Here is a 23,862-nt window from a genome sequence, read left to right as displayed (position 1 = left end):
CTCAGAGCCTTGACCAACGATCTACACTCAACCTTCTTTTCATTTCACTGGATTGGTGGACCGGATATCCTGCCAGTGTAGCTTCTGACAATGAACCGCCCCAGCCTGCAACCGTTAATCACGACGGTAAGTCCGGCCAGTTGCTCCCTAAGCCCTTTCACCCATTCTTGACTTTTGCATAGGGTTGGCGGCACGACACCAAGTCACCTACCTCCGGGCATGCACAAGCCAAACCGCATCTACATTCTCCAGGTCATGAAGGACACAGTCCAGTTTACCCGCCCTACCGGGAGCGCGAAAATCGACCCCCTCGCCTCCAACTCAATATCGCCAGCCACTGCAATTCAAGTCATGGCTTCAAGCGGTCCCCTGGTAACACAAGGTCGCCATCACCTTCCCTGAAACCACGACTGGATCCACAAGTTCACCATCGAAGCAGTCCTCTGCCCTTTGATACCCATGTCCAAGTTCACCCAGGCCACCCTTCACCTGTGCCCTCACCTGTACTGGTGGCTTATCCTCAGTACGCTCACCATGGACCTAATCTTTATCCACCATTTGAACAATACTGGGTTGACCCTGGTCATCACCAGCGCTTTAACGACATCGTCGGATTCCCGCCAGTGGCGATTCCCCCGCATTCGCCTTTGCCTTTCCAATACCACAACGGCACTGGGGTGCCATTGGTAGGAGCAACATCTCCCGTTCCTTTTCCACAAGACTTCGGCCAAAGCCATTTCCCCCCACCCCAGGAATGGCAACAAGGGCACTGGACCCAATTCAACCAGCACAATGTGATGCCCTCAAACCATTTCAGTGGCCCACCTGTTCAAATGCACAGTGGTTCTCCTTATCAACCCCAACCTCAGATGCACGCTCTACCGCGCTCTCGCAGCGCAGAATACCTGGCGCCCCCTGGAATGCAAGGTCATCCTATTCACCAGCGTCCTCATTCTGCCCAACCGACTTCTGGACAATTGCCACACGTCGCCGCTCCCGGCTGTGGTCCACCGGCGACAAGCAACACCCCGGGCACGCCGGTTCAAGGTCGAAAGACTAGTCCCGCCAGAGTCAGTCCACCGCGGATAAGGGTACCAACAAATCCCAACCTCCCCGCCAAGCTTCTCGACCCTGCTGAAGCCCCTCGTATTTCGTGGAGTGTCCCTGCCTCGCCTATGGACGATGGCTGTAGTGAATTCGAAAGAGACGTCAGGGGGTCTCCTGGGTCTCCAATGTCACCGCCAAGCCTTTCAGATCGTCCTCGAGCCCCTGCCTCTGCTTGTTCGCTATTCTCTGCGAGCGACCCCGTGCACCCTACCACTCCTACTCGTAAGAGCTCGCCGCAAGGGACCAGTTCGCCTGGCCATCGACCGGGCGTCATAGCGAGACCCCCAGGGCTTGTCGTGGTCAGACCTCCGACGCCCACCAGCTCCCCGCCGCCACCTATCAATCACTCCTCTCCGACAAGGACCAGCGCACAATCCCTTAGTGTCCCTAACGAGACATCGTCCTCGCCAATTTACCGCACCCCAACCGGGTCCAAGCGGTCGTATTCACTGCAAAGCCCTTCCACAAGGATACTGGACTCGGCGCCTGGCTCGCCCCAGTCGTTCACAAGTCCTAGTTCGGGCCGTCGACGAACGACCTATCCGACAATTGCAGGGCTTACGATTGTCCTTGATGAAGGCACGCCGAGGAAGCAGAAGACCTCGCCTCCTCGTAGGGTGGATGATACTCTCCTTCATCCGTTCAAGTCGGCGAGACCGAAGAGTGTCAAGGTTGAGCCTATTGCGTCTGAGTTGCGGCCTGCAGCTGTGAGTTGTTTCTCTTCTCTTGACTGTGAGGTGTCTCAACTCACGGTCGTGTTTTCTGTAGAAGCAAACCCGTGAGGAGAACTGGGCCAAAGACGACGAGATCGCAGGGAAAGATGGTGGGGTGCAAGGCGACCCTTCCCCTGTTCCCCCTGCTCCACCTAAACCGGCTCATACAAACTTGAAGGGATGGGGAAAGCTGCAGTGAGTCGCGGCCCGTTGTGATATGAGTCCTTACTTATCTCGAGTTTACAGAACCGTCACCTTCCCCTTGAACGAAGTAGCTACGCCATTCATCCCATTCACTCTCCACCCTGCAGTCCACGGGCACAAGTCCAATACTAGGGGCATCCCACTTGCAGCGTTGGACGCTAGGCGGGCTGGTGATCTCCGGATTCTGGGCGCCAGAGCAAGGCCGTTGAAGCATGTCCAAGAGAGGTTTATTGAGCTGGATCTCCGAGTGAGTTTTTGGGCGAGTCTGGGATGACCCGTTGTGGTACTTACGGACTCTATTTAGTATGGCGATCTTCCGAGGAAGAAAGTGATTGTTCCTACTCGGTTTTTGTATGGCGATAGTATAAGCCAACAGGACCTCGCTATGGCTGTTGGCAGGGTGTGTCGCAACTACCTTGATGAACATGTCGACGAGTGTGGTGTAAGTGACCTTTCTCTCCCTCTCTCTTGACTACTTCACGAACGGTTTTCTGACATCCTGTCACACAGGTCCCAGTGATGGAGTACACCTACCTGCAAGGAATCGTCGAGACCAAGGACGGAATTTGGAAACCCCTCATCCTAGATTACTTCCCCTTCTACTTTGGCAGGGAGAAGACGCCTGAATCGGCCGGCTCGTCTGAGGAGTCTTGGTTCGGTGATGATGAAGACGACACTGACGAGTCGGATGACACTGACTTTTCATCGCCAGTTGGGTGCTAGGAAGTTGTTGCTATGTATTTACTATGAACTACGCTATATGAACTACGCTACTGATCCTTTCCGCTCTTTTTCTTTTTTTTTTTTTTCTTTCTTTCTTTCTCTTTCTTTCTCTTTAGTGTAAACGACGCCCTGGGAGTCGCGCTACGGACATGACGAATGTGTACCCTGTGGTGCAGCGATTAGCAGTCGCCGATGCCAGTATTGTGTAGAAAATCATGTATTTCCAGTTTGGCCTCTGTAGAATGGAAGATACCCTCTCGGAAGGGAGGATGGATAGGAAGCTAGTCTATTCTGGGAACCAGAGGTCACGGTGTCATTGGTGGAAGACAATCAGAGGCAGTGGAGTACTTGCTGCATCTATCTTTACCTGGTTCGTGGATGAACCCACCGCGTCATCGGAGGGGCGGGACAATAGTCATAAGCCGATTCGGACGTCGGGAGTTGGGATCAAGCGGGAGGGGAAGACTTTGCTCGAGTCCTGTTAGTATTCAGTCAGTGGAGCCTCATTGTGCATAAACTCGATGGTCGAACCTACATTAGCTCCATACAAAAGGGCAGTACTTTTTCGATTGTTGTTACTCGCGCATTCCAACGAACTCGGCTGCGCGGTTCCAGTCGGCCACTCGAAGCAAGATGCGTCCAACACTGCTTGGGCCTCCTGGGGAACGGATAAAATCCAGCCTCGAAACTCTCCTAGTTCCTCACTGTTATACAGTACCTCCCTCAGACAAACAGCCCATCAGCCATGGACGCCTTCACCACTTTTGATAACTACCCCATCGACCGAGAGACCGGCGGCGGCGGCGATCCTGGTGCTTACTGCACCATCGCTTGAGCGAGCCCACAATTCTCGCTCGCGATTTGACGCGCCCGGGTTTGGGTTGTGAACCCATCATGTATGTTCTTTCTTCGATCTGTCTGGGGTGGTTTTTCTGACTGGATCCTCCTGGATTTTTTCAGAATCTGAACCTCGTGCTTCAAACCGCATCACTTTGGAATCATGGCCACTGGCCTAATTCATAAACCCATGTAATCTTATTGTCCGGACACTTAATTATAATGTATAACTTATTGCGCGCTTAAACCCTGAAAGAGTGAACGTGAGGTTGTCGTCAGGGCGAAGAATTAGATCTAGAGTCCACGAGTGTAGAGACTTGGACAAGCCAAACCTTTCTTTCAGTGGAAAATGCGCCTGCACCAATAGCCCATGAGGCCATCTGTACATGTCCGATCAGACCATGGGCTCTGCTCGAGGTAGCCAGTGAATCATTAGAAAGTAAAAACACCACAGAGAAACGAGTTGCAAAGAGGCCCAAATTGGAGATGAGAAATCCACAGACGCCAGCTACATAATAACACAGTCCTTCGACTTTGACATCTTGTTCTTGGTCTTCGGTTTCTCCTGCTTGACGCGTTCTTCCTCTGCTAATCGCATTTGATGCCTCCGCCTTTGATAGTCTTTGCGCGCCAGATAGTCTTCCTCTGCTTGCAGTTGTTGCGCCAACGCAAGGCTACAATGAAGCGCGTAAGTACATTGCGTCGATGGACGTAGGCGTTTAGACGACTCACTCATTGGGATCCCCCAGCTCCTGGTACTGACTCTCCAAGATCTCCATAGCCTTCAACGCGTCCTCCGCCGTCTGGCCCGCGAAATCTCCGCCCGCTGGACTAGCCTTGACGAAATTCGAGTCTACAAACGTCGACCAGCCGCCATCCACGTCCTCTAACCTTTCCCACACCACTGACGACTCCCTCAGAAACACCTGGTCCGTTGCGAGTGTATAGATAGCTGGGCCCTCGTCGTGCTCGACCTTGAGGAGGACGGAGAGGTGGGAGTTGCGGAAGAGAGCAACGAGGGTATCGGCTGGGAGTTCGGATGCGAGTTGGAAGAGTCCGTGATAGGTTAGCTGGGATTGGGAGTGGTCGAGGAAGTCGCGGACAACAATTGCTGCAGCAAGTCATTATTCTCATGCTGCCAAGTAAAGGACGTGTGAGACGTACCGTCAGCAATCTTGGCTTGCTGTTCCTCAGTTAGGTTGTACGTGGGGCCCATCCCGCCATTCGAAGAGGACGATGAAGCTACCGGTTGTGCTGACGACGAAGACGAGGATGGGCCAGCTACGTTGGGTGCCTCCTCCTCCATGACAAACTTTCCGTTCGTCAGGTGGTCCACTTCCGCGATGAGGTTGACCGCGGCGTCGTAATCTGGGGCGCGTTCGAGTGCTTTGGCTTCTTGGCTACCTGGGTCTACGAGCCACCCATGCACAAGCTTGATTCCGACGTGTTCGAAGAGTTTGAGCTCGCCGCCACCAATACCTGAGGGCCGGAACCCGGTGGGAGAGGTGAAGACAGGATTGAGGTCCATCCCCTCTGGGCAGCACAACAAATTAGCAACTGGCTGCTGAGGAGGTTGACAAGGACATACTCTGCGTTAGGGGCATAATGGACAATGCGTCGGACACGTCTATATCGGCAGAGCATAACAGCAGGTACTCGGCCACCAAATGCGAAAGAAACTCGTATGAAACCGTCTTGCGTTCCGGGGGTTCAATGACGATGTTTCCTCGAAGGATCAGGATATTACCTTCGTTCATCATTCACAACAGGGGCATCAGAGAGGATTTCGAGCCTTGGAGAACGGCTCCGACGCACATATCGCAATAAACGAACATGGTCTGTAAATTGTACAAAACGCCAAACCAATACGGTCGTCAACGAACCATCCCTTGAATTGGAATGAGGATTTAAGCTTCTCGCACCCATTAAAGTTTTGTGTAATGATCTTGTATGTTTGCTTCACGTCTTTGGTGCCATATTGGATTTCTTTGAGGTACCAGACGTCTGCGAGTGAGGCCTCTGCTGGGTTGGGCGTCGTTCCCTGGGACATGGAGGTTGGGATCAAGAAGACTTGGGTGACCGTGGTGGCACAGCGACACTCTCTGATCAACCCGCGCTGCGGAGGTATTAATCCACGGACTTGGCATCCCTTGGCGATGATGGCGTCAAGCGCTCAAACGTTGCATTGCCGTACATATTTAGTCTACAGATATAGGGATTCGTTATTTCTTTGGGCCAGGTACCTCCAAAGGCACCACCCGCCTCAGACACTCGGTTTGGGGCTTCATCCAATAGTCACTTGGGTCTGATACATTTGAAGTGGCGCGGCTTCTTGCATATAAAGCGCTGGACTCCTTCACCCAACCCCAGCGCTCTTCTTGTGTCTTTGGGGGATAAATCAGACCTTCAGCTGGCCAGAAAGGCCAGGTAGGGAGGTAACACATCTCCTGTAAAGAAGTGAGCGCGAGGTGCAAAGCAGATTGGGTCTCTTACCTCGAATCCGCAGGTAGGTCTGCATTTAATCATAACACTCCAGTCGAGCCACGAGATTAGTTTGTCGACTTCGTTCTCCCATTTCCCCAGCGTTCCATGGTCAGTTAAGCTGTTCCGCCTCTCTTCGATTTCCGGATTCCCCCCGTATCCGATCTCTCTGCCCTCCGCCCATATCCCAACCAATGCCCGGCAGATTTCATATAAAACATCGTTTACAGCGCGCAAGAGGAGCTTCTCAGAGGACGAAAGCGTAACTTTACTTGAGATGAAGGCGGTATTCAAGGTCGCACATCGCTCGAACACCGGGATGGCCCAATCGTGAGATCCTCCATTCTGGTGAGCCGTCGACGATGGTGGTTCAACGCCGTAAAGGATATAGGGGTAAAGCATGCTTTCCACATACTCGAAAACGTCGACGGTCTTCTTTGCACGACCAACGATTTCAGATGCTGGTGGTTTGGACTGGAACATGGACTGCAGCACCTCCAGCCGATCTGCGTAGCGATGAATGACGACCCGGTAGATGCTCGTCCAGTCGATATTGCTTCGGCTCGGTTTGGCAGATAGAACATCGTCAAGGTGCTGCATGAGGCGTTCCCTGTCGTCCTTTCCAATCCCAGCAGCGCGATGGAACCATCTCTCCTGTCCTTCACGGCCCTTGACGAGAGAGGGGAATAGCTCTGTGTCGTACAGGGACACAAGGCGCGTCAAGTCGAGCTGTGCTCGCGTTTCTCCTGGGAAGTGATTGTGCATTTGGCCGGCTTCGAGCATTCGGAAAGCGGCAAGGGAGGGCTTCTTGAGGACAGCCGGAGGAGGAGGAAAACCAGGAACGAGCTTGACGAAGGACACAACTTCGAAGCTGCTTTGGAAGTCGCAGATCATCAATTCGCTATAGGAATCTGGTCAGCTCTTGGTTTAAGGGAGAGATGGTGACGACGCACAAATCAACTCCCATCCGCATGAAGCCATCTAGATTGTATTTCTTCCCCCACGAACAAAGCCTCTCGATTCTGGTGTACTCTTCGAATGCTCTTTCTGGGTTATCAATCACTTCCCCAAACGCGATTAGATCTTGGGTATCAAGAGGACCGTAAAGCTTCGCCGCGCTTGCGCCATCGAAGTAGAGGATGTTCAACGGTCGGGCAGCTGCTACTGTCAGACTCCAGCATCCCTTCTCCCCTTCGGCGACTTGACAAAACGGATACGCGTGTTCCGGGTCCGTTGCGACCCATTCTGGAGTTGTCGGTACCACCTTTTGTGTAGTACCGTGGTAGAAGATCGTGCCCACTGGGATTGTCACTGGGACAATGTTGTGGCCTGTGGAACGAATCAGCACTTGCACTTCAGAAATAGAGCAGGATCTTACTTACCATTACGATACCGAGTGTTACCCCATTGCTGCAGAAGGGAGCTGACGCCGTCAAAGATGAGGTTGCTCGTGGTGTTCGTGGACGAAAGAGGAGCATCGAATCTCCATCTCGAGGCGTTGCGAGACTCAGAAGCGAGTGTCTGGTCGATGGGCGCTTGGAGAGGGACCTGCAGTGCGAACCCAAAGGTCGCTGCGAGTAGAACGATGGCCCACTGCCGGCTCATAATGGGCGACGGCGACTGCGTCCTCTCCTCAGGTCAGCGTTGGAGAGAGCGACTGAATAAGAGGGATATCCAACGCCCATATGCCTGTAATAGTTCCGGCAAGGCCCTGCTGTGTGGGCGTCACCATCTTTCTTATCGAGTCTGCTGCCGATGTGACCGCCTGTGGGATGAGGATGAGGATAAACGCGTTGATAAAGGTGTTCAATGACGCGTTTATCAGCGTCGATGTTCAACTTCCGCTGTTGTACAGAGGCGGCTTCTGTCTTCATGGTCATCGTCGCGGTCCGCTGAATCGCTGAGCTCATCGAGGCTGACGACATCGGGAGCAATTGACTAAGCTCGACCTTCTCCCACACGAAACGACAGGCACAGCTGCAATTCGCAACCACCAACTGCTACCAGGCGCTAAAATGCTGTTTATGGTGTGCAACGAGCACCCACAATCCCTGAGACAACTAATTCTGCGACGATAACCATCCAGCTTGCTGTTTTCCAGTCGACAGCGATCGAGAATGCTCTCGGTGCAGACAGCGGTTGCCAAAGCCTCGTTGAACCGCATTCCCCCACTTCTTTCGTCTGTGAACGTCAATAATGTTGCTGCAAAACCTTCGACGAGTACCCTGTCCAACCGAGAAGCTTTGGCAAATGCTACGACGAAGAGAAGGAGCCATAGCATGGCTCTGGCTGTGAACTCTCCGACAGAGTTCTTCACCTCGACCATCCCTTCTGTTACGCAAAGAGTGAAACCCATTGGGTTCGACGAAGAACCGTGTACATTGGGATTGCAAGACGGGTACTCGTACGCTCGAGTCGAGATTGGGGATCGATTTGGGGCTCAGGATCGGTACGAGGTCGTGCGGAAGCTGGGATGGGGTTTGTACGCCACGACGTGGCTAATCAAGGACCGCCGGTTCGTTTTCCTTCGTTATTGTCTCTCCTACCCAACGGCCTTCTAATCACTGCGGGTGACGGATACAGAGACGACGCCTACCACGCTCTGAAGATTCTAAACCACTACGGAACCTTGCTAGAAGCCGGAGAAGTGGACGACCCCAGGCGTCCGCGTTTTTTCGAACGCGAGATTCTGGCGAGGGTGTCGGCATCCGACGTCGCTCCCGGTGCGAAGTATTGCATGAAGCTTCTGGAGTCCTTTCATATCGAACGAGAAACCGGGAAGCATCTGTGTCTTGTTATGGAGTTGGGTGGGATGAGCGTGGAGGACATGCGACCGTTGATTGGGACGAATTATTCGATGCCGACTGCGTTCGTGAAGACGATCGTTAAGCAAATGTGCAAGGCCCTGGATTACCTACACGAAGAGTGTAGGGTTGTGCATACAGGTTTGTGCAAGCACCATTGATCACGATGGGCGACTGAAACCAGCGTTCACAGATCTCAAACCTTCGAACATCCTCGTTACTTTCAGTCCGAAAGACACCCAGGAACTCATCGACATGACCCTGAAGCACAGGCCAGTGGAGCGCTACCCTCCACGAAGGGTACTAGGGGAGACCATCAGGGCGATGCGGTCCCAGCCTCTTCCCTTGCCAGGCTTTGACCAACGGAATCCATTGACCTGGGTATTCAAGCTGACCGATTTTGGATCAGGTATGCAGCCTTCTGTCTCTCGCGTCGCCATGGCTCATAGCTTTATGTAGCTCAGTGGATCGGGAAACGAAGTGCTACAGTTGTCCAGCCAATACGATTGCGCGCACCAGAGGTCGTTTTGGGCCACGAATGGAATGAGAAGATCGACATCTGGTCCTTGGGGTGCTTGGTAAGTTCTGCAGACCATTTCCATTGGCTCTGGGCTGACGCGTGGCGCAGACATTCGAATTTCTCACAGGAAGGACTCTGTTCAGAGCCCAAGGAGGTCCTCATTGGCGGCCAGAGGACGATCTGCTCGCAAATCAACTCGAGCTGCTGTCACTGACCCACTTCCCGTCATACTTCAGTCAAAATTCTCGGTATGCGCTATACCACCTCAAGGAAGACGGTGCGCAAATCTTTGACAACGGCCCTGCGGCAACCCCTCCTCTTCTGACATCCCTTGACAGGTTCCCTAAAGAACATCCCCGAGCGAATGATGTACCCTAAAACCCTAAGCGAAGCCCTTGCAAGACACAAAGAGGCACCCATAAACCTCGACGACACCAACAAGGAGCGGGATCTGGCGCTAGCGTTTATCACTCGTTGCCTCACGCTGGATCCGCGGGATCGACCGTCTGCTGCGCAGCTGCTTAAACATCCCTGGCTACGCGATTTTGAATTGGGAAAGCCGCAGCCTATACCGGCTAGGATGGTGTTGAATAGCAAGAGATCCAGGACGGTTAAGTTCTAGGCTTTGAGATTGGGGAAGGGCTGTTGGGAGGAAGGATCTTGTACCTATGGTTGTGGACGGTGGATGGGGTAGTTGGGACGCTTATCACTGTGGGCGGATCATCTTGGTCTGGCACAGGACTGGTAATGGGATGACGTTGTTGGATTGTGACGATAGGCACGTACGCTCGGGGACGAGATGCGGACCAACAGAGGGTGGTAGGACGGATGTCAAGGGGCCGCTGTATGCTGCTACCCTGCGGGGCTTCAGCGCACAGCACACCCAACTCAGCGAATCCCAAGTGGATCGTATCTAGCGCTCTTGCGCTTAGTGACCTGTCACTGCAAATGCAACCCTGTCACAATGTACATAATATATCACCGTTGACATGCAGATCTGTTAGGCATGGGAGGATTCTCTTCTCTATGGCAATGCGAGAACGAGATTTACTCTTAGCCTACCAAACGTTATTTGCTTACCTCTGAATTAGGTTTCTCAGTTTCTCTACCCAAGATAATTGGGGGTGAGGGGGAATAAATTGGCGCGTTGTTGGCGTGTTGTTTGTAGCGACCACGTGGCTTTTGTCGAAATCTCCGAATTCCAAAGTCCGATGATTTCTGCTTCTTGAAATTGGACAACGATGTTCTCTGCCTCGTTAATCGTCAAATGCCCTGCTTCATGCGTCGAACACGGACGCTTATACCAGATACTTTACGCCCTACTCTGATGAAGATGCGCCGGACGCCCAGGAAACGCATTACTCTCGGAGCTTACGCTTTCTTGGAGAAGGCGAACACGAGGATATCCGGCATTTCATAAGTAATACGGTCACTATCGTTTTGTTATTCGTCGAAGACCATTCCCCGACGACCTCGGTATATTCGAAACCTACGACTAGCATTCCAGAGAGACGAAACCCCTTCATTCAATCTCAGGCTCTTCTGTCCGGAAGGTCTCGCTGTCCACTGTCAATTTCCTCGGTGCATGCCTGCATTGGCTTCCAAAGCTTGTGCGTATATCCTCGGAGTGATATCCATCTGGTATGTCTGTCTATGCGCGAGACCTGGGCTATTGGAAATTGACCCGCGACGACTAGGACGGGTCAACACTTCGGCTCCTTGATGATTATCTCCTATGAGCCTGATCAGCCTCGCTGAAGAGATAAGGGCATAGACTCAAGGATCCCCTGTCTGAACGTTGCTACATGGTGAGGCGGCGGCGCAGAACATGGAACACCTGCTCCTCGGTGCTTGAAGTATGTGTTCGAAACGACAGCATATGCCTTAGGACCGAACACAACTGGTCCTATTCCTATGCCTAATAACACGAGGCTCTAGCTCATAGCTCTAGGTAAATCGAAGTGGCGCAAGAGTTGTTCTTACAGCGGAAATCATTCATTTCTCCACTGCTGAAAGGATGGTTGGGATTATAGGTTGTGGTTCCGAGCTCTGCGAAGTCCCTTGGAGAGGCGACTCTGCGCATGGTGCTACTAGACCAGCAGGTGAGGTTTCCACTCGTTCTCGTATTGCCATGCTCGCTTATCAGGCCCTCGCTCCCGACTTCCAGGTCTGTTATCTCGAAGCAGGTCATGGGTTCTTCGTCCGATATACTTTCGTTCGATGACACCGCGTTTGTGACTCCTTGCTTGCTCGCGCAAAGTCAGAGCAAGAGCATGTCGTAGAACGGGTCAAGTCGCCCTCGAGCGACATGTACGGATCGAGGGCAATGCTTGATTGCACTTAACGCGAGACATAGCTTGAATGTGAAGAGCGATGTCACGTTTCAAGTGGGTTGCATATCCTTGAAACTCTCCCCTGCGCTCATACTGACCTTGTGCTTCCAACGAGGACCCGCCTTCTGTCTTGGGAGTCGTTATCCCCAGAACCAAGTAATCTGTAGCAGTATGCAACTCATTGGAACCGGAGAATCTACTCATAGAAGCTCGATCTCTCTCATGGTGAGCGGTCTAACCGGAAAAAGGATGACGAAACGAGCATCAGTGACCGCTTTCTGTTCTGCCATCCCCAATGGACTTTCAAGTGGCTATAGAGGCGATCAGTGGAAATTGGGGTTATGACATCGCTGATCGTGTTCATCGTTTAGCTGGATTGTAAAGGGCACAGATGCTTGCAGGAGCTCGAAGCAGTTCCTGGTAACTGGTCTTGTGATCCAGCTAAGCATGTAGCATCCCCCTTCGACTTCTGAATCTCAGTGCCCTTCCCAGATTGAATGAAATCGGCAAGGAGCACCCAACGCTTCGATCGTTTATGGCTGTCGAGCTGCATCAATATCCTGATCAAAAGTCTCCTCGATGTAACGCCATTGGGACGTGACTTGGTGCTAGGAATCGCTCTCCTTATCTGGAAGATTGCCCTCAGCGAGTAGAGTGTTGGCGCGGCTGTGGAGGACCCTTGCGATCTGAGCCTCGCGCGTGCCCGTGCCGCCTCTTCTCGCCTGGCTCCTTCGGGCATGTGGATTCCAGCCAACATCTTCTCGCGCGCTTGCTCTCCTTCCCGTGGGCTGTTTCAAGACCGTGTTCCGGTGCCCACTTTCAGCTCTAAAACTTGTCTCTGGCTAGGGACTGTCCTCAAGCTCAATTCTTCTTCCGAGCTTCCTCGGCTCCAGGATACCTGTGGTGCCTGGTAAGCAAAACTTTCTTGGAAACAGTTAGCGGTTTCTTTTTATCCCAGCACGTCGCTAACGCTTTCAGAGCTGTATCGAAGAGTGGGAAGAACGCTTAGTTAATCAACGCTGCAACGTTCAATGCACCCTTCCATATTCCATACTCCAACGCGTAACTCCTCTAGGTGGAGATCAAACTAAGAACTTGGGAAAATCTCTCAAGGCGAGCCTGTCTAATTTTTTCTGTCTCCTTTGCGGTGGGGAGCGGGAACGAAGGTTGACTAGGACTCTGGAACGGAGAGGTAGACGTTCACCGCCAAACAGGGGCAAACCGTATCAGCTCGCCAGGAAGTTTGTGCCAAACGACAAGCTTTCGAGGCCTTGCTTCTCTCCTTCCACCTTCCTAATTCATCTCCTCCCTTCCCTATATAACGGTCCTTACAGTGCCTCTTTTTTCCACCAGAGCCAGAGTTCAGCTGGGCCTGTCACTCCTTTGCTTTCAACCCATCAAACCCTCTTCAACGTCAACAACAATCTCGAGGACCATGATCGCTGCGCCTGTCATACTCCTTGGGCTAGTCGCCTCTTCCAACGCGTACTGGCTCATGGGCATAGGTGAGCACTGTTGACTGTGCTTCTGGTGCTGTCTGCTTACTGTTTCTCCTAGAAAACTTTATTACGACAGAACGAATTGACCCAATCGTCTCCCCTGGAAGAATCTCGAACCATGTTCACTCTGGTATGCGATGAAAATGTGCTGCCCATTCTCCATTTTGACACGTTCTTCAGTCGTTGGCGGTAGTAACTTCCGCATGTCGGATGTCACGACGGAAGGCCTGCGGCGGAGTTCGTGTACCTCAGTCCCCATCGTCCAGGACAAATCCAATTATTGGTTTCCTGTAGGTGCTATATACACAGTGACGCGTCTCTATCTGACGAGCTCCCTTAGCATCTGTATTTCCAGTGCGTATCGATGCTAGCAGCACCTCTCTGGCATCTGTTAACCTGCGTCATAGATGGAGAAATGGGAGCTTCACCAGCGTGAACGGCGGGGCCGTTATGTGAGTTCGTTTCCTACCGCGCGGATGAGGCGGACACTGACATCACACTTTGGCTCCAGCTGTATGTTGACCTCAAAGCCGTGGCGGACGTCCATCTGAATTTATCCTTAGATTATCTTTTCAGCGACAAGCCCGGAACGACGACTGCCTTCCCCGATGATGTGAGTCCTTTGCAATGTCGGACAATCCCTTCATTGATCTCATCTGGATTCCAAGTTCCGAATGATTTCTGGTACGTTAGTTCACAAATGAAAGACGCTACCAGTAGGTCTAACCGCTGCTCCAGGGGATATGACGCTACGAAGCTACGACCACAAAAGTTACGCCCAACAGGCGATATCCTACCTCTGTCTCGATTTCAACGGGGTAACGACAAGACACACCGGCATCCCTAAGAAATCGTGTCCGTCCGGTATTCGATCCCAAATTGTATGACCTATTTCCCTTTGACGCTCAATGTCAGGCTGACAGACCCTTCAGAACTTCCCCAGTTGCTGGGATGGAAAGGTGGATTCAGTAAGAACTGACTGCTTCCACTCCCGCGCTGACGATAACCCATAGAATACGGATTCGCCAGACCACAAATCACACGTCGCATTCCTTTCAGGGGGACCAGATAGTGGTACTTGCAGCGACAAAAGATTCCCGATAACCCTTCCCCGGATCTTCATTGAGGTGTGTTGGTCTTCTCGCGCGATGCGAACTGCCACTCATAGGTGTCATAGGTCTATTGGGATTCTCACTCCTTCGATGGCCTGCGCAATCAGGCAATGAATCCTTCTCAACCATTCGTGTACGTCTTCTGTGGCTGGTTTCAATGTGACTTCTAGGTCTCATGCTTTGGAATCAGCTTCTCTCATGGAGACTCTACTGGGTATGGCAACCATGCCGGTGCGATCTATTGCTTCATCGATCTCGTGTGTCCGTCTAATGGCTTATTGCCAACAGACTTCGTTAACGGCTGGGAACCGGGTGTGCTTCAAAACGCCGTCGACAATTGCCACTGCAACCCATACGGCGATGTAAGTAATCCCTGGTCCAAAACCGCGACGACAACCTTATCCGCGCTCCTTCATCTAGCCTACTTGCTGCGCCAATCAAGGTATCTTCACCTTGACTAAGGGAAAGAAATGCCGAATCACCAAGGCCATCGATGAAGCGAGTGAGTAGGGTAGTACCTCGCGGACCTGATCTTGCCTGACGTTTTCCTGTCCAGCAACGGGAACTCTTCCTAGGCTTCCAGGCAATAACCCCGTCGTTGGCGAAGGCAAACCTGCCCCTATCTTATCAGAACTCGTAAAGCCTGCCCTTATCGCACCCATCTTTGCGTACACGGGAGACCAGCCCAATGCTGTTGGCTCAGTCATTGGCTCTCCTGAAGCGAAGGAACCGGAAACGACCATCTCCTCTTCGAGCTCCATAGCTTCTACCCATCCATCGCTTTCACCACAGACCTCCAGTCACGCCGCCGCCACGTCCAGCATTCCACCGGCATCCACGGTCAAAGTCGTTCATCCTCCTGCTGTTCGTCCAACTCGACCCCCTGTCAGACCTCATTCAGACTCGAGCTCCGTCCATGCTCGAGAGCAAGAAACTCCCGACCACGCCGAGTCGCCTTCGGTACTTGAAGGTACCGATGATGAACTCAAGGCTAGCGATGATTCGAACTTAACGGTGAAGACGAATACAAAGTTTACGAAGAGGAGGCGCCATCGCCATCATAGGTTCAACCATAATGGGCCCCTCGTCAATCATCTATGAGACATCATCTCAAGTGTAGATTGACTCGGAGAGCAGGTAGAAAAGAACAGTAATTTCTTTCAAGCGACTTTGTACCACCAGTATACCTCGTAACTTCCTTCTGCTTTGTTCTCTTTCTTTTTATTCGCTGTGACAATTGTTGCCCTATCTTTTTTTGTTCCCTTTGATTCAACGATACATCGGTGGAACCCTTTTTTGTTATATTGCCATGTTCGTGCATTTGAAATGCGCTCGCTACCTCTAGAATCTATAGTTTGCAAGTTCGATTCACCCCGTATATACCCAGTGTTCTGAAACGTGCCGTTGTAGATATTTGAGTCTCTACCCCTTTGAATTACATGTCGTTTGAGTGGACTTTTCATTGGGATGGGGTCACCAAAGAACTCAGCCTAGACTTGCCCAACTGGCTAATGGAATCATGCGCACGGCGGGCACCTGAGTGAGTGGTTAACTTAAAGGGCCGTTTCAATATACTGAGGTGATAAGACGGATTTACTGTTCGCGCTTGGGTCGCATGGCATGGCATCCCCTCGAGAGGCAACTTGGTTTCCGCCGGATGTGGAGGACCACATTGTGCTTGGCGATGATGGACAAGAAAACGCGACTAGGCGCCCAATTTAAAGGGATAGAAATACATGAAAAGAAACCTAATAGTACAACGAGTAATACATGATGCTATTAAGAGGATGTTCATTACTTCGTGTAGCGAGGGACTTAAATATACGAATTCCCTCAGGATAGCTCTGAAACCCATGAATCTAGCTACAATTAATGAAGACGTGACAAAAGCCCAGCCTTCTATCCGAAGCCAAGACCCTTGTGCGAGGATTTTCTTAGAGGGTGTAGCGGAAGAACTGAAGAAAATGGCCATGTAAGTTGGACTTCTGGATGGAGAGTTTGTGAGAGTTACTTACGGTAGCATAGTCACCACGTTCTCGCTCGGCCACCCGCATTTCCTCGGTGTAGGTGTCGAGAGTGAGGCCCTTGGCAGCCATCTCCCGGTCACGTCGCGCGTTCTCTCGGCGGAGGTAGATGTGCATGATGATACAGAGGACTGTGCTCATTGAGACAGTGGCGATAAGAAGACCGTGACCAGAGAAGTACCGGGGTGCATCGTCGGCGCGGTACGCGAACCCAGAAATGACACCACCCAGGTTTCCGAAGCCTAAAGAGCAGGGTAAATTTCGGTGCAATTATAATAGTCATGGTCAAAAGTGGGGCTTACCGACGTGCATGGCAATTCCAACGGCCCGCTTGGTGGCGCCACCGATGTTATTCCCGTTCCATGCAACACCCATGGGAACGTTAGGGTAGATTCTGGCGGCCCGAGCGAGTCAGAGTTAATAGATGTCCTCCCCCGGCAACGGAGTCGAGAGACGTACCCAGAGACAGCGAAGAAAGTGCCAAGATACTGAACGGCGGGTTTCTGGGTGGCGATCAACATGACGAAGCCAATGATAGCAACAATGTTGAAGCCAATCATGAAAGGTCCGCGAGTCTTAGTACGATCGGCGTAGTAGCCTCCAGCGATGGTGGCAAGGCATCCAACGACATAGGGCGGCACGGAGATCAGCTGGGAGTCGGTGTCGGTGTAACCCATGTTGCGAATGATGGTGGGGAGGAAGAGCGAGATGGAGTACAAGGGAGTATAGATACCTGTGGCCGGTGGTGTTAGCGATCAAAACATCGGGTGCGGTTACGAGTGGGCGCTTACCGATGGTGATCACCATGTGAACCCAAATCTTCCAGTCCTTCAATGCTTTCCAAACATACTTGTGGTCGTATTCGTCGGCAAGCGAGGTTCGGTCGAGCTTGAGTCGGACGAGGACTTCCTTTCGCTCTTCCTCGGTCAAGAATTTGGCGCTGATGCGGTATGTCAGTCAAGTGGGACATGAATTATGGAGCCGAGTACGAACGTTTCGGGGCTATCGTTGATGATCCACTTCGCGAAGAAGGCAACGATGATGGTGAGAATACCTTCAAGAATGAAGATCCAAGCCCAACCAGGTCGTCCACCAATACCGTTCATCTCAGCGATACCACGGGCCAAAAGACCACCGAAGGCACCAGCGAGGGTAGCAGCCGAGAAGAAAATGGCCATTCGGAGACCGCATTCGTGGCGACGGTACCAAAGAGTGATGTACCAAGTTACACCAGGGAAGAGACCACCTTCGCACACACCGAGGAATGCGCGAGTGACGAGAAGGCCGGCGAAGTCCTTCACGATACCCATGAGTGTCATGCCTACAATTGAAGGTCAGGAAGGCTCATCCATACGAGAGGAACGTTACGCACAAAGACCCCAACCCAACATGATAATGCACAACCAAAGCGATGGGCTTGTGCGCTTCATCATGATGTTACTTGGGATTTCGGCCGCGACATAGAAGGGGAAGAAGATGGCCAACGCGATCTACAGGTGGTCGTCAACACATAGGACAGTGAGAGCTTAAGCATACTCCACCCACGTTGTAGTCGAGGCCCGACATCCCAAGGTCCTTCTCTAGACCGACCAGACGTGCATTTCCAATGTTGGTTCGGTCGAGGAAAGACAATCTAGAAAGGAAACATTGTTAGGGACAATCCAGGAAGTGGAGAAGGTATCATATAGGATACTCACAGGTACAGAAGGGAGAGGAAGGGCACGATGTTCCAATCCATCTTGCGAAGAAGCCGACCGGTTCGTTGGGAGTCGAAGGTGGAGGCTTCGACGTCGAGGGCGTCCCGAGAGCCGTCTGCCTTCTCATTGTGGACCGCGACCTCGTTCTTCTCGAGGACGGACTCGGAGCGAGAGTTGTCGTGGGCGGTGGAATTGTCAGACGGCATTTGGGAGGGTCCTACGAACACTTCCTCCAGATTTGCGAGCTCTTAAAGGGAACTGGTTGTGGCAGAGTCGTGCATTCCAAATGGGTAAAGAAGCACTTGGCCGGAACCTGGTGACTATCCACCACGTTGCGACCGAACTTCTATGATATCTTAGGAAGTCCACTCCACCGTAGATACGGGGATGCAATTTCTCAGATTCGGGGCCCTTGGCAAGGGAAGCAATACACAGTCGATCGCTCATGTTTCAAGGAGCCACCGACCTGTAGGCCTCTTTGATGGCCTCCAAGACATGTAAATGGCAAGCGTCAAACTCTGGAGTAGCTTGGAGGTAGCGGGTGTTATCTGTGGCTACTTACCTAGGTCAGTCGGCCGTAAAAACGTGGGATTTCCCATGATCAATAGGGAAAGCCCGCTTCTACTTTGAACAGCTGTCAGATAGGGGTGATTGTCATCTATCCGCCTCGAATGCGTGGCTAATAAGCAATGACAATTGTCTTGAAAGTCCAAGCTCTCAGGAAAGAAGTCAACGACATGTATTCTGACGAATCTGGTAGATAACATCGTAAGTATTTATGACGAAATAAAGTGGATATACCAAGGAAATACTCACATATTCGCTTTCAAGGTAAACCTTGCTGTCCGGATGAGTGAAACGCCGATCAATTGATTCCACGTTGAGAGCAAGGAGGGGATGACCAGAATGCCCAGAGCCGAGGCGAGCGATGAACGGAACGGGGACAATACCCCACTTTGCCAAGGGCCACCTCCCGATCGTACCCCGCATTCCCTAAACCGCGATGATAGATACCAAGTTGGGTCGTACGGCTACTGTAAATGAAGGTCAAAGGACGCGAAACGAGAGGCAGATTAGACTCTAGTTTACCCCAGACCAGTTCCAGAACGTATCAAATGGTCGGTGACTTACGCTAGAACGGAATGAACTTGAAGCAAGTGGCGTATCAGTCGCAACCAATGGTCCTGAAAGCTGTGGGCATTTGAACCTTTCTATTCATTCCAAAGGGCGTTACGGTTCTTGCCGATCCTCGTACCACGATGGTGTCGTCAGCAGTGCAACTAGGTGCAACTCCAACAAAAACAGAGCCGAAAACAGGAGCTTTTCCTGCATCCAAATAGTGCGCAAACCATTCCGTGCGCAACCCCGCATTTGGACCACATGAGCTCCACGATAATCTGGGGAAGCAGGGGGAAAGGAGAGGAAAAACGGTAAGAAAACGCGACCGTAAATGTCAGAAAAGGACCCGAGGACATCTACCTTTGATACCTCCAAATGAGAGAAGCAGCCATGCGGTTGCAGGTCAAGGCTATCGTCATGAAATCTGCAGCAACTGAGTGGCTGGGGATATCCAAATGCGAATCAACGCAAACCGATTACGATACAGCTGTGGAAAGCTGATATTTTCCCTCAGTCTCCATCGTATCTTGCCACCGTATGGACCAATACGCAATCAATGCCCCGAAAGTCGTGTCCAGCGACATCCGCGCTCTGCGGTTGTGGTGCGGTTGTCCAGAAACCACAGAAACCAAGCACTTGCCATCCCGGCGGCGGTCACTGGTGCCCCAATTTCATTGATCGATCCCATCAAAACACGGGCGCACGTGGGTTTCAAGCGGAGCTTGAATATATCCTCGGAGTATTTCCGCGCTTTTTTCCATCTGGCAAGGTTTGCTCTCGTCGTCTATGTTCCTCCATTTTTCGTTGTCCTGGGAGCCTGTAAGTTTCTCTTTTTTATTTCATTCAGATCGCCTGTGCCATGCGATATGAAGATTATCAACCGAAAGCTTTAGGAAGTGCCGTCCGAATGTATTCCTCTGGGATACTCGAGTCGAAAATCGGTTCTCTGATCCTCTCATGGCCTCGCGACTTTTTTTCGCCAACTTTAACTGACTAACCATTTGCATTTTAGGGCCTCTCCACTCTTATTTCTAGCTACGCTACCGCTGTACATATCCTATCGCGATCTTCGCACTTGAAATGTCTTTTTACACACAGAGAAAGATACATGACGTTGGTCCAGCAAACATATTTAGTCACCGCGTCTCGATGCGACCTAATTTATTCCCATCGCTATCTTACCGCGCTCCGATAAGATGTCAGCCAAGCCTGCCACCCCAACAAAGTCCTTTTCTGCTCTTCCTTTTGGGAAGTCCGGTGGGCGTTCGTGCGCCAAGAATCGCTCTTTCTGCCTCTGCACGTACTCCGAATTCATCTTGGTCAAAGGAACGGCGGGTATGTACATCACTGCGAGTGGAGCTTTGGTTAGTTCACATGTCCAACTCTGACTTGGAGGTGAAGGGGACTTGGGTGGACACCGGGGATCCACCTGTTGCTAGTATCCACCTGTACATTGGTACACAGTACTGACCTGCAGAGTCCTCGCTGCCTGTATGCTCCTCCTCGACCGAATGCACCACATCACAATGCCAGAACACCGCGTCACCAGGGTAGACTTTCGGGACCGACGTCATTGTCTTTTCAAGCTCGAGATGAGGGTGCAAGGCGGTCGTCGGTCGAGGACCGGCGTACCCACCGTCCCTCGGGAAGATGCCCGCAAACCCGCTGCTGTCCAGGTCTGCATTAACAAAACCCAAGTAAGTACGCGAGTAAACGTGCGCTCCCAGCAAGGCAATGGTCGGCCAGGTACGTTTCCTAGATCCGGTCCACAGGAATATTCGTATGTTCCGCCAGAACGAAACAATCCAAAAGAACACGAATATTCAATGAATGAAAGAATGAAAGAACATACCCAGTTCCCAATTTTTAGGGTGCCGGATATCCGGAGAATTCGGCGAAACCAGTGGGCGAAAGAACGGCCTTAAGATGATATACGCGTTCGATAGATGGACATCAGGGAAGACCTTCAAGGTCCCCTCAGTCGGCGCTGTTTCGCTGGAATACCGATGAGTAAAAGTATATATAAGCGCCACGCCCACAGAATGAACATAAATGGAAAACATCTATATCCTTTTGGCCACCCGTAATGATGCATCGCGTTGTCTCTGGTTCAAAGATGAACCAGGACCCGACAACCGAGGGGTGCGACACGTTTTCGCTATTGTATTGCGTTGCCTTGTCAAGAGATAGGAGGAGGGCAGAATGCTCACCTCATCGCCAACCATCCTTGGAAGGTCCTGAACACGCTCGATTGGTTCGGCCGGCCGTACAGTGAGCTTCTGGCGTTCAATCGCCCCGCGAGGTCGTAAGGGTCGTGCTTCCTCCAGTCTCCGCTCAAGATATCCGCAAAGCACTTTCTGAAGCTGGGATCTTCCCATCTCTCAATCGCGCCTCCTGTTTTTTTGTACGGTAATAGTATTATTAGAACATGCCGGGTTCTGATAGATGTAGAGATGGATAGATGAAGAAGCACGAACGGGACGGACTCACCATCGACATGAGGAGGAAACCCCGGCCAGAGGTTGTTGGGATGTCGAATTCTAAACCGATCGGCATAGGTCAAGGGCGTGGAGAGGTCAACACCCTCAGCCTCCATCAGCTTCTCATCTTTAACATGGTACAACTTGTTGAGCCAGACGGTAGCAGCGAGGACATTAGGATGCGACCTCGCCTGCACCTGTGCCCTTGTCCAACTATGTGCCGACGGGAAAGGTGGAAGAGGAGGAGGGGTGTGAGCGGTAATTTAGCATCTCGGTGCCTTAGAAGAAGCACCCAAAGAATCGGACATACTAGAGCTGGAAGAACTGCTTATCCTCCTCCGGGGACCCTATACAAAAAGGATGGATTGTAAGCACACGCCTCGAAATTGAATCAGAAAAAGAGGGGATTGATAGTAAGAAGCCGTGCGGGGCGCACGACCCGGAAGCCACGAAGAGGCGAAGCAAGCCGAAGAAGATGACCCTCGGAACTTCGATCCAAGGTATGGTGCAAGGGTGCAGTAGCAGTAGCATGTTGTGTTATGTATGTAAGTTATGCGGCAATTGAAAAGTAACATGAAAATAGAAGCACGTCTGTCGAGAAGAAACATAGAAAACACCGACAACTCACCCTCGACATCCGGGTTATCCTTGACGAACGCCTTCAACGATTCCCTCCACGCAATGGCCTCATTATCGTCGACGATATCTTGAATCACGACTGTTCCTACTCTTCTAATCCTGGTAATCTCCTCCTCGCTCAGCGAGTCAAGCTCTTGGAACTTGACACGAGGGATGTACTACATAGAGCGGGTGATGTCAGTGGCGTTCAAGAAGTAGAAGAGGGAGAAGAGGGAGAAGAAACTGGGACGGGGTAACTCTGCCATATCGATGCGATGAGCGATATACGCCGCTGCAGCGTCCCAGAGGAGGCCACCGCAGCCCGTCGAGCAGATAACCCAACCCAACCCCTCCCCCCTCCCCGACCACCTAACCGAAAGAACAACAGAAACAAGACTAACATCCGATCCCTCCCTCTCGACAACCTGCACAAACCTCCCAAGCTCCTCCACAATCTCCCCCCACGCCTTCCTCGCCTTCTCGAAATCAGGCCCGTAGGAGGCAGCGATAGCTTTCTTCAAGTCTGAAAACCGTTCTGGGAGCGGTGCTGGTGTCGATTCTGGGTCTGTCATCCTCGTCGGGGGTTCCTACTAGGCGGTACTGCTTCAGCTGCTGTCAGAGTTGTCGGTTCTGGGTTTCCTACTTCAGCGCACGTTGTCGTCCTCGGATCTGGGTGTCCTGCCTCCAGCAAAAGTCGTCCTCGGTGGTCTTATTTCAGCAGCCGTTCTCAATTCCTCTGGGCGGTTACTAGCTGGTTAGCGAGTACGCAAGCGGGACGCTGCAAAGAGCACAGAACTCGAAGGGTCTTTATCGATGCACATGCCTCCACATCCCACACCCCTTAAATACAGCTAACTCTCCTATCGATAAATCGATAGGATGATAGCCTTCTCAGGTGATGTGACAAGCAAGCCCCACAGACGAACGGCCAACACGAAGCACCCAACTATGCCGAAATGAACACAGTACTCTTGGGTTATCACACACGCACCGCGTCGGGCCTCAGCCTGCCATGACAAAGACGAGGACACGCTGCCTATTAGTCTCAGTTGGAAGACACGCGCGAACCTACCTGGACGATATCACCATGGAGCTTAACATTGACTCGAAGGGTGAGCGCTTACCTGACATCCTCGTCCCTGCTCCAGAAAGGATCATCGACCAACGCCCCCAGCCCGAGGATCAGTAACAACAACTGAGCCACACACACACACACACACAACAATGATCATGTCTGCGAAAAGAATCGAACAATCCATCTATTGACCGTCCAGATTCCAGCAAAAAAAAGCACAAACAACAAGTTTCGAGCGGGACAAAAAGCAAATTAGAAGAAAACAAGTCACAGAGTCAATTAGGCAAAATCATTACTTTAGTTTATATAACCAAATCCAAGGATGATGATCGATAATTGTGGGGGAGAGAGTGTGAGAGGGAAGAGTGTTGTTCCGATATTCCAGAGACAAGGAGAACGAAGTAAATTGCAAGAACGAACGAGGAATGGAGGCGATGAACATGAACATGAACGCGAATGAAAGCAAGCAAGGATAACCAAAACGATAAAAAAAAGTCGGTTAACCACTGGCTATTG

The 23,862-nt window shown here is 51.7% G+C and overlaps 9 protein-coding genes across 9 annotated transcripts; 4 read left to right on the top strand and 5 right to left on the bottom strand.

The window, feature by feature from the left end:
- Positions 1 to 90: 90 nt before the first annotated feature.
- Positions 91 to 2,747, top strand: CC1G_06190 (hypothetical protein; the record flags this gene model as incomplete). Its single annotated transcript, XM_001836551.2, has 6 exons — positions 91 to 126; positions 183 to 1,814; positions 1,876 to 2,015; positions 2,067 to 2,271; positions 2,329 to 2,466; positions 2,535 to 2,747. 6 exons carry the CDS (start codon positions 91 to 93, stop codon positions 2,745 to 2,747), a joined length of 2,364 nt encoding a protein of 787 aa, XP_001836603.2.
- A 745-nt stretch (positions 2,748 to 3,492) lies between these two features.
- CC1G_14462 (fungal mating-type pheromone) lies at positions 3,493 to 3,582 on the top strand (the record flags this gene model as incomplete). Its single annotated transcript, XM_002911418.1, has 1 exon — positions 3,493 to 3,582. One exon carries the CDS (start codon positions 3,493 to 3,495, stop codon positions 3,580 to 3,582), a length of 90 nt encoding a protein of 29 aa, XP_002911464.1.
- A 413-nt stretch (positions 3,583 to 3,995) lies between these two features.
- On the bottom strand, positions 3,996 to 5,188 carry CC1G_14461 (hypothetical protein; the record flags this gene model as incomplete). The annotated part of the gene is made up of 4 exons (XM_002911417.1): positions 3,996 to 4,258; positions 4,317 to 4,695; positions 4,749 to 5,117; positions 5,173 to 5,188. The coding sequence occupies 4 exons, from the start codon at positions 5,186 to 5,188 to the stop codon at positions 4,093 to 4,095; spliced, it is 930 nt and encodes a 309-aa protein (XP_002911463.1). The 3' UTR covers positions 3,996 to 4,092.
- Positions 5,189 to 5,327: 139 nt separating this feature from the next.
- On the bottom strand, positions 5,328 to 5,634 carry CC1G_14460 (hypothetical protein; the record flags this gene model as incomplete). Its single annotated transcript, XM_002911416.1, has 2 exons — positions 5,328 to 5,376; positions 5,468 to 5,634. 2 exons carry the CDS (start codon positions 5,632 to 5,634, stop codon positions 5,328 to 5,330), a joined length of 216 nt encoding a protein of 71 aa, XP_002911462.1.
- A 172-nt stretch (positions 5,635 to 5,806) lies between these two features.
- CC1G_14459 (hypothetical protein) lies at positions 5,807 to 7,670 on the bottom strand (the record flags this gene model as incomplete). The annotated part of the gene is made up of 4 exons (XM_002911415.1): positions 5,807 to 6,031; positions 6,078 to 6,966; positions 7,019 to 7,394; positions 7,448 to 7,670. The coding sequence occupies 4 exons, from the start codon at positions 7,668 to 7,670 to the stop codon at positions 5,807 to 5,809; spliced, it is 1,713 nt and encodes a 570-aa protein (XP_002911461.1).
- A 512-nt stretch (positions 7,671 to 8,182) lies between these two features.
- CC1G_06188 (CMGC/SRPK protein kinase) lies at positions 8,183 to 9,603 on the top strand (the record flags this gene model as incomplete). The annotated part of the gene is made up of 5 exons (XM_001836549.2): positions 8,183 to 8,580; positions 8,649 to 9,010; positions 9,063 to 9,278; positions 9,329 to 9,447; positions 9,517 to 9,603. The coding sequence occupies 5 exons, from the start codon at positions 8,183 to 8,185 to the stop codon at positions 9,601 to 9,603; spliced, it is 1,182 nt and encodes a 393-aa protein (XP_001836601.2).
- A 3,554-nt stretch (positions 9,604 to 13,157) lies between these two features.
- On the top strand, positions 13,158 to 15,434 carry CC1G_06187 (WSC domain-containing protein; the record flags this gene model as incomplete). Its single annotated transcript, XM_001836548.2, has 15 exons — positions 13,158 to 13,227; positions 13,280 to 13,351; positions 13,402 to 13,511; positions 13,562 to 13,579; positions 13,629 to 13,673; positions 13,733 to 13,834; positions 13,890 to 13,905; positions 13,960 to 14,102; positions 14,154 to 14,180; positions 14,235 to 14,348; positions 14,399 to 14,466; positions 14,524 to 14,564; positions 14,622 to 14,695; positions 14,754 to 14,835; positions 14,890 to 15,434. The coding sequence occupies 15 exons, from the start codon at positions 13,158 to 13,160 to the stop codon at positions 15,432 to 15,434; spliced, it is 1,527 nt and encodes a 508-aa protein (XP_001836600.2).
- An 833-nt stretch (positions 15,435 to 16,267) lies between these two features.
- CC1G_06186 (high-affinity nicotinic acid transporter) lies at positions 16,268 to 18,260 on the bottom strand (the record flags this gene model as incomplete). Its single annotated transcript, XM_001836547.1, has 9 exons — positions 16,268 to 16,288; positions 16,349 to 16,599; positions 16,660 to 16,751; positions 16,817 to 17,090; positions 17,149 to 17,297; positions 17,351 to 17,678; positions 17,730 to 17,847; positions 17,903 to 17,990; positions 18,055 to 18,260. The coding sequence occupies 9 exons, from the start codon at positions 18,258 to 18,260 to the stop codon at positions 16,268 to 16,270; spliced, it is 1,527 nt and encodes a 508-aa protein (XP_001836599.1).
- A 2,283-nt stretch (positions 18,261 to 20,543) lies between these two features.
- CC1G_06185 (DUF1479 domain-containing protein) lies at positions 20,544 to 22,843 on the bottom strand (the record flags this gene model as incomplete). The annotated part of the gene is made up of 7 exons (XM_001836546.2): positions 20,544 to 20,851; positions 21,026 to 21,168; positions 21,384 to 21,567; positions 21,664 to 21,866; positions 21,964 to 22,000; positions 22,282 to 22,450; positions 22,673 to 22,843. 7 exons carry the CDS (start codon positions 22,841 to 22,843, stop codon positions 20,544 to 20,546), a joined length of 1,215 nt encoding a protein of 404 aa, XP_001836598.2.
- Positions 22,844 to 23,862: the final 1,019 nt, after the last annotated feature.

Source organism: Coprinopsis cinerea, assembly GCF_000182895.1.
Source record: "Coprinopsis cinerea okayama7#130 chromosome 4 map unlocalized cont3.4, whole genome shotgun sequence".
Classification (NCBI taxonomy): Eukaryota; Fungi; Basidiomycota; class Agaricomycetes; order Agaricales; family Psathyrellaceae; genus Coprinopsis; species Coprinopsis cinerea.
Note: the sequence above shows the minus strand (reverse complement) of the source record. Positions and strands in the feature narration are given on the sequence as shown.